This window comes from Mus caroli, chromosome X (genome assembly GCF_900094665.2).
Source record: "Mus caroli chromosome X, CAROLI_EIJ_v1.1, whole genome shotgun sequence".
In the NCBI taxonomy this organism is placed as follows: Eukaryota; Metazoa; Chordata; class Mammalia; order Rodentia; family Muridae; genus Mus; species Mus caroli.
In genome coordinates this window covers 156513580-156522852 of record NC_034589.1, presented here as the reverse complement: position 1 = coordinate 156522852, position 9273 = coordinate 156513580, and the positions used below count along the sequence as shown (strand labels likewise).

Here is a 9273-nt window from a genome sequence, read left to right as displayed (position 1 = left end):
ATAACACTCCATAATTGTCCTTTGAGGTAAAGAAGGATGCTTCCCAGTTTAATGACATTTGGCCATAGAGCCAGTGAGCCTGTAGACTATGGCTCTTGCTTTTTCTGAAATGCACTTTCATTGCTTTCTCTGTTAGAAAAAAGTAACTACTACTTTTGGTCAAAGTTGAGGGACAAATAACCATCAGTGGGCCTGGGGATGCAGCTCAGTTAGAGTCATTGCCCAGAGTTTCGGAAGCTCTAGCTTAGATCTCTAGTACTGCATAAACTAAAAGCATCAGGTTACAAGCAAACCACCTGACTTTTACATGGGTTATTTGACTCAAGTTCATGTCTTCAAGGGTTGAGATACGTCCCATGCTTTATGATTTTGTTGTTTCGTTTCTTTTGGCATTCAAAACTCCATACTCTAACAAGGAAGATAACAATTTACTTACTTTGGATTTTATAACTGAAAGCTTGCTATGGGGAAGTTCACTGTTCAGGACTTCATGAACAAAGTAGACAAAATGTGGTACCCTCCCTGGGCACATACTCCAAAGATTGTATACCCTACTATGGAGATAGTTTCATGTTCATGCTTACTTATTGTTGCAGTATTCACAATAATATCAAGGATGGTCCAGAGAGATGGCTCAGTTGGTAAAGTGCTTGTCATATAGTCACTGGAATCTGAGATTGAACCCTTAGCAGGGTGGAAACAGCTGGATATGTTGGTACATGCTTATAATCTTAGTAATGGGGTAGCACAGATAGGAGGATCCTGGAGATTTTCTGGCCATCACATCTAGACAAAATGATGAGTCTCAAGTTCAGTGAGAGACTCTTTCAAAGGTGGAAAGTGGTAGAGAAACTCTGGTCTCCATGTGCACGTGTGTGCATAACATAAATACACATATGTGCATGCATGAGCGTACTCACACTTACCCAAACCAAAAAATAAACAAAATAACAGCCCCCAAAACTAAAGGAAAAACAAGAACCATTAGGGTAATGCAACAAGTTAGTGTATTCACGAACAGACGATTGTATAACACAGTGGTTAACAAACTTCCTAATGTTGCAATCCTTTAATATAGAGTTCCTCATGTTTTGGTGAACTTCAACCATAAAATTATTTGTTTTTTGCTACTTCACAAGTGTAATTTTTGCTACTGCTATGAATCATTATATAGATATCTATGTTTTCTCATGGTCTTTGATAACACCCCATGAAACAGTCATTCAACACTCAAAGACATAGCAACTCACAGGTTAAGAACTACTGGTATAAAGAAATACAATACAGATAACAGATGAAATTTTACTCAGCAGTTAAGACAAATGAAATTATATAATTTGTGGGACATACTTAAAGAGAATTTTAATAAGCAAAGTGAGCCAGACTCAGAACAAGAAAAATTACACATCTCTTATTTTTCGGTCTTAAATTTTCATGTTTATATATATATATAAGTTGGTGTGAAGTTGGGAATAGGCTGTGAAGGGGGAGACAAAAGGACACATGTGACCTGAAAATAGGAAGGAGGCTATTGCTGGTAGAAGTGGCAGGGGCATGGGAGGAGAAGAGACAGGGAGGAGAATCATCAAAAAGAAATATTTTGAACAATGCCATAATGAAACCCAATACTTCGTATATGGATAAGAACATCAACAACTTGACCCCTTAAAAGAAAAACACACACACACACACAAAACAAAACCTAACAACTAAAACTTGTTATTCCCATCAGGCTTGTCCTCTCTCAGAAACAGGGAGTGCAGGTAGCTATGGATGGAGGCTTTTACTGAGGTCTCAAAGTCTTTCAGGGGCACTGAGAAAGGATGCTTTGTTCATTTAGAGGAAGTGGAAGATGACATAGGAAGTGAACTCTCAATCAGGCAGAAGGAAAATGTAGGTCTATTGGGCAAAGGGAGGAAAACTTACAAACATTTAGAGTAGAAAGAAAGCCTTGACTGAGTTCCACAGTGACCTCCAAAGTGAGCAGAGAGCTGTGCTGACACAGCTGACCATCTGAGGAACTTGTCTTTAATTTGATCACCCCCAGTCTCAAGAAAACTTCCCCTCTGCTGTGGTTCTCCCTCAGGCATACCGTTCTTTTTAATGAGGTGCTATCACTGTGTGTGTTCTCTGAAATGTGCTTTTGCTTGTGACACCATCCACTTCATTTTCCCAGTGGAGATAGACTGCTGATAGTGTATTTAACTGAAAAAAAAATTTCCCCCAAATCCTTTTGTGCAGAAATATAAGGTTCTCAAGGAAACATTCCAACTAGGGTTGGTTAAGGGTTACATAACTAATCCAAGGATTTACTTCCTCATTATCTGTGCCTTCATTTGCTTTGCTGTCAAAGATCAGCTAGAAAGAGTTCTCTGGAACAAGCCAGCTTTTCAGTGAAATGAATGCAACCAAGGTAAAATAATGACTGGAGAACCAAGGAGAAATGAGCATATTCCAGATCTGTTTTAGTACACTGTGATAGCAAGAAAGTTGGCAAATGTCATTGGAGAATGGAATTTTCCCCCTCATGTTAAATGTGTCTCTATTTTGACAAGTCTAATTAGCCACCTGCACTTGGACAGATGAGGTGCGTGTTTCACCCCGAGCTTCGACTGTTTGCCTACCATCTGCCTTAGACACAACGCTATCCCAGCCTCTAGCTCTCACAGGGACATTCTTCCTCCTTGGAATAAACTGCAGGACAGAAAGCAGTCTGGCCCAGTGGCTTCATTTGGAGTTAATTTTGCTTCTCAGGGGTCAGAAGAGTAGCTTGACAATGACTACAATAATTTTGGTTTCACAAGAGAAGAAATGCTATGTTCATGCCATGAAAAGTGTCCAGGAATGCTGCTGAACAGCCAATGCATAGGACAGCCTCTCTATGTAAAATCAAGTCTCCAGCCTACACTGTTAATGTCACAAAGGGTAAGAGTTCTAGGTCTGGAGGAAAGGAACCATTGCCTGTCACCCATCAGAGCATTACCCAAATGTTTCCTCTTATGGGAAGCTGGTACTTTCTAAATACTTTATGGATCAGCACTTTCCTACAGAATTGAAATTACTGAGAAGGGTCTAGTATTAAAATTGGCAGCTTTCAAATTGCTCCAAGGTAGATGTGTTAAATCTCAAATTTGGATGATGCTCAAGAATGCCAGCAGAGATGTGCAGCATCACTTGGAAATCGAGGAAGGATGTGAGAAGTGTGTGCAGGTGGCTTCATTCCATCGTGGAGTGCCAAATACCCCATAGTGAATTCTCCCATGGGAAAGAGCAAGTATTCATTTTCATCTGAGGCAAATGCTGAAATTGCAGATTGGCCTCTTCAGACCTCCAGAAGCTGCCATTTCACTCTGAGTGTTATATCACTTTGATTTCAACTACATGGAGTTGTCCTGATTCAGGGAGGTCAGCGGCAGAGCAACCATCAGAGAGCGTTTTTCTTGAGCTTGTCCATTGCCAACCCTGATGGCTTCTTTCTGAAAGGAGTGGCCTCTGCATCTTTGATCATGATCAGAGGGGGAAAAATTCCTGTTAATAATTTACAAAAGGCAGAGAGCTGTTCCTTTTTTGTATCCTCAACCCTCCTGGAACATGTGATTGTTTATGCATATCTAGTTTCCAAGTAGCCAAGTGATGAAATATGATTGGCCAGCTAGTATTGATTGCTTCTCTCTCTCTCTCTCTCTCTCTCTCTCTCTCTCTCTCTCTCTCATAGCAATTGTTTCTTATGAAACACTCATTCTTCTTATGAAAGAATAAAGAAGAGGACTCTTTCTTTCCATCCTCAGGAAAAGTGGGCTGTTTTGGCTTTCTACCATGGAGGAGGATCTTGAAGGAGAAAATTGGTCGACCTTCTCCATTCCTTGGGGTTTTGGCAAGGCAGCAGAGGATAACAGAGAACATGTTTGCCGGTGAGTAATGGTGTTAAGGTGGGACTATCTGAGATCTTGTCTCTGTCTTCTGATAATGTTTTTCTACGATGAGTTTATATGAAAAAGACTTAAAAGCCATGTCTCTAAATTCTATGTGAATGATGCCTTGGATAGAAATAGGCTGGGGTCCTTCAGAATTTGGCTCACAAAGAGAAAAAATTGGCGGTGTGGCCGGAAATAGCAAGCAAAACAAAAAGACAAACCTCAAAACTGTTCTGACTGTTTTATTTCCATAAAAATAAATATCTAGAGGCACTTTTGGGAGAAGAGAAATTTAGCTGCTTGTTCTTATATATGGTATACTAATAGGGTATAATTCACAGTAAACTTTTGACAGCACTTTTTACTGGGGAAATTGGCTTGCTCTCTTTATTTTGGTTTAAAAATGGTGTCTTCTCAAGGACAAATGTACCTGTCAGGATGAAAAGTTTTGATCTTTGAACAAGCAGTAAGGTTCTGGCTATGGAAACTCTCATTTGTATTTAATTGCTTCTTTCTGTTTGGTGGGCTTGTTAAGTACGTTTTCTCTTTGGAAGGAGAAAATAGAAATCTGTGTAGAAAGTCCAGATGATTGTTCAGCAGCTTCTGATTTTTAAAAATGTGGCTTTATTTTCCTCCTTAGAGTTGTATAAATTTCAAGTGTGAGAGACACTCATCAGTAATGTGCCCACTTGGGGATGCTGACTGCAAGGTTGCCAGTCACTCTGCTACTTAATGTTTTCTCATTAATCACCGGCACTGTGCATTGTAAGTCAGTTATGAATTTAAGTGAGAATCCGTCAGTGTGTTCTATGACTACTGAGTTGTTAAACGTTATACTAAGAACATTGTGTGCAGGTCCAAGGGCACCCAGACTTGCCCAGCCTAAGAGAAGCTTTCCATGTTCATAAAAATAATTTCTCTTCACTTTTCATACTTGCCAGCTTGAGCCAAATGTCCTTCAAAGTTGCCATAATTTTTTATGACAATCATTACGTGGTAGTAATATTTGTTTAGAATGGTTTTAAGATGTGAGGAAGTGAAGCCTCTTTCTGCTATGTGGTTTCTTGTATAGAAAATTTAGAAACAGATGGTGTCTTTCTGTGAGAATAAAACATGTGAACTTGACATTTTGAAACTTGTTTGGGGGATCCCCTGAAATGATTGTTTGCTGTTAACATATTTTTATTGGCTAACTTTTCTTTCTAGTGCACCCTATTTCTTACTAATTTCAGAGTTGAAGGGTAAAATAATTCGATATATGGGCTATGGAAAATAAACACTTAAAACATGGGAGCTTGGCATGTATACTTATCTTGCTCACCTAATAATAATAATAATAATAATAAAGATCAAGCTGTAGGCTTACCAAAGTGTAGTTTTAATACTTTTGGAAGAACATAGGTAACATGTATCTACTGAAATATCTTATTTCTTTGTATTGTGTTAGAACTAGATTTGTCTCTTAAGACTCAGTTTTTTGTTAACCCTGGATGTGTCTTACCACTCCGGAGTCATTAGATGATGCAGGTTATATATTTTTGCTTCCAGGGTCCCATGTAGCCCAGGCTAACCTTGAACTTTATATAGTGGGGAAGGGTGACTTTGATCAGCTGATCTTCCTAGCTCTATCTCCTGCATATTAAGATTATAGGTATGCAAAACACATCACTGTGCTTTGTTTTGTCTTTCGCATGTAAAATGTTATGAAGTGACACAGAAAGTTCCTGGTAACATAACTGTAGCTCAGGCTTCAGGGGAAGATGTTCTTAAGGACTGTCAGATTGCTCATTTGAGTGTCATTTGTGCTTCTGGCTTCTTGAGACTAAGACCTGAACTAAAACCTGAAGTTTTCCCGTCAGGCACTTCAAGTTTCTTAGACCAAATGTCCTCACCCTCCTCCATCCACATTCCTCTTGGCTCATTTGAAGAAGCAGCCCCAGCACTGAGGAGAGGGGCATGGCTAGATTTCCTGAAACTTTATACCTCTCCAGAATTAAAATGATTCACGGTGTTGGTATTGATTAAAGAAAGCAGCTAGCCCCTTTACCCAGTCAATAAGATACATGGAATGGATAGGAGCTAGGTTCCCAGTATCACCCTGACTGGCCTTCACATATTGGCTGTATGGCTTTGGGTAAAATTGCCAGCATCATTAAATGTCAGGCTTGCATTTGCAGTGAGTTTGGAGGGATGAGTGAGCTATAGGCACAGTTCCTGACACAGAGCTTAGTTTACTCAATGTTGTGACTACTGATAACGATTCTTGGTACTTTCAGTAACATTAAGAGTAGGGTATTTTTTGACAGTCTTCAAGTTCATTCAATTTGTTGGCATGAAACTTAGAGGTTATATTGCTATAATGCTATTCTAATAGGGTGACTGATTTCATTTAGAACCAGAGCATAAGAGGGACTTAAACACTTCTGTGCTTTGTGGGTTCTTTGTGTTGTTTTTTTCTTACATGCAAACCTTACTGAAAGAATAATAACTTATCCCATTACAGTGGATTTTGAAGTAGAAGTAGGTGCCAGGGATGCATACAATGGTAGAGTGTCTGACTAACATGTGCAAAGACCTAATTTCAATTCTCAATACTGCTACCATGAATAAAAAATAAAAAGAGAACAGAAATAAAAATGGGATGAGTTTATTTCAGCTTAGCAAATATTCAGTTAGACTGTACCATGGTACTGTGGTATAGACCATACCTATTTGGATGGCTAAATTAAAAATATACCGTTGTTGACTGCTGACAAGGATTGGAACTTTCTTTTTTTTATGTTTAACTTTTAAAATTAGATATTTTCTTTATTTACATTTCAAATGTTATCCCCCTTCCCAGTTTCCCCTCCGAAAACCCTCCCATCCCCTTCCCTCTCTCCCTGCTCCCCAACCCACTCACTTCTGCTTCCTGGCCTCGGCATTCCCCTGTACTGGTGTCATATAAAGTTTGCAAGACCAAGGGGCCTCTCTTCCCAATGATGACCAACTAGGCTATCCTCTGCTACATATGTAGCTAGAGACATGAGTCCCACCATGTGTACTCTTTGACTGGTGGTTTAGTCCCAGGGAATTCTGGGAGTTCTGGTTATATTGGAACTTTCATAGAGTGCCAGTATAATTTGCTGGGTAAGTAGTGTAGCCACTTTGGGGGCTAGCAGTTTCTCATAATGTTAAACATACATTTTCTGGATGGTCCAAATGGTCTCTTGTTGGATGTGTTAGCTCACTCACATCTATATTCTCTGCACCAGGAATACAGAAGCAGGTGGATCTTTGTGGGCTACACAGTGAATTCTAGGTCAACCTGGTTTATATGGTTAAGTTTCAGATCATCCTGGCTACACAGTGAGATGGTGTCTCAACAGGGGAATGCCAGGGCCAAGAAGTGGGAGTGGGTGGGTAGCAGAGTGGGGGGAGGAGGGTATGGGGGACTTTTGAGATAGCATTGGAAATGTAATTGAAGAAAATACCCAATTAAAAAAAAGAAAGAAAAAACAAAACAAAACAAAACAAAAACATAAAAAAAAACCCCAACATAGCATGTTTTTTTTCTTATGTAAATCTACTGGAGTAACCATCAAATATAACATTGGTTACTTTTCCTGCTACTGTGACAAAATATCTGATAAGAGACTAATGCAAATTAAAGCAAGAAAGGCTCACAGTATCCCAGCATGGAGGAGCACCAGCAGGAGCTTGAGGCGACTGCTCACATTGTATCCATAGTCAGGAAGCACAGAAAGGAATACTGGTGCTTGGCTCTGCTCCCTTTTCTTCACTTTATTATCTCACCCCATGAAATGGTGTCACCCCAATGTCACCAATCTAGATCATTACTAATAGAAATACCCATATACTTATCCCTGGGTGATTCAAGATCCTATCAAGGTGACAATATGAAGCATAACAAAACTCTGTCAAGAATGATGTGACAACACTTACTAAATTTGACTACACTTTTGTCTGTTTTCTAAGACCTGAATTGTTTGGGAAAAGCTGACTTAAATGACATCATTTAAGCACTTTCTTCATTCATTCAGCATGTTTTCATTTGAGAGGAGATGCATACATGGTTGTCCAGGGTATGGAGGAAAGACTTCATTGTGGAGGCAACACATGTCTTAGAAGTTAAAGGATAAGGAAGAGAAGAAGGGAGCTATAGTAAAGAAAGCTTGACTTGTTGCTCTTGCAGAGGATCACAGAACCCACATAGTAGCTCACAAACATTTACAATTCTAGCTCCAGGGGATCTGACATCCTCTTTTGATATTCACAGTTACTAGTCATGCACATGCCTTACATACATATATGTGCAGGCAAAACACTTCTACACATAAAATAAAGTAAATATATATTTTATTTATTTATTTATTTATTTATTTATTTAGATGTGAATGAATGTTTTGCCTTCATGTGTGTGTGTGTGTTAATGAAATACAAGCAGAGGCCAAAAGAGGGGGGCATTGGAAACCCTGGAACTGGAGATATAGATAGGTGTGAGTTATTGTTATTGCACAGGTATTAGTAACAAATCTGTGTCCTTTTTTGAGACAAATTATAACAGTGTAGCCCTGGCTGTCTTGGAATAAGCTATGTAGACCTGGCTGGACTTTAACTCATAGCAATCTACCTGCCTCTGCCTCCCAAGAGCTGGGATTAAAGGGGTGCACCACCATTCAAGATCCTAGCAGTAAGTATTCTTCTAAGTGATTTCCTTGGCTTACACCAAATAAGTACATAGGTGTGTGATAAATAAATAAACATAAAAAGTCTCCAGGGAACATATTTCAGTAACTTATCTTATGAGAAAGGCACAGAGGAGAAAAAGGGTGGTATGTAAGTTGGAACTAGAGGTTATTCAAGGTCACAGAAACTTGTAAGTGGATGCAGAAGGATGAATAATCCAGTGCTGCCTCAGCTATATAGCAGATTTCAAGACAAGTATGGAACATATGAAATCCTACCACACAAAAGATGAAACAAAATCAAAATAACCCGAAACACTCCTGTGAAATAGTTCAGTAGGTAAATACATTTGCAGGATAGTACTGATGACCTCATTTAGAGACTTGGAACCCACATAAAAAGGTGTGATATGGTATCTCCATATTTGTAATCATAGCAAGATAGAAATTGGAGACAGGAGAGTCCACTGGAAGCTCATCCTCAGCACAAGACATAAAGCACAAGAGAGAGAGAGAGAGAGAGAGAGAGAGAGAGAGAGAGAGAGAGAGAGAGAGAGAGAGAGAGAGAGAGCGAGACTAGTGGATGGAGAGAACTGACTCTCTAGAAACTGACCTCAGCCCTCCACAGTTCAGCACAGCAAGAACCTCCTTGCTCTATTCTCCTTCACTCC

At 39.4% G+C, this 9273-nt stretch overlaps 1 protein-coding gene across 2 annotated transcripts in view; it reads left to right on the top strand.

Annotated features, from left to right (window-relative positions):
• The first annotated feature begins 3774 nt into the window (after positions 1-3774).
• Positions 3775-9273, top strand: part of Frmpd4 (FERM and PDZ domain containing 4) — a 946095-nt gene continuing 940596 nt past the window's right edge. For both annotated transcript variants that reach the window (XM_029473443.1, XM_029473451.1), the window contains exon 1: positions 3775-3911. In XM_029473443.1, the coding sequence (XP_029329303.1) occupies positions 3817-3911 (95 nt within the window). In that variant the 5' untranslated portion in view covers positions 3775-3816. The remainder of the gene's footprint in view (positions 3912-9273) is intronic.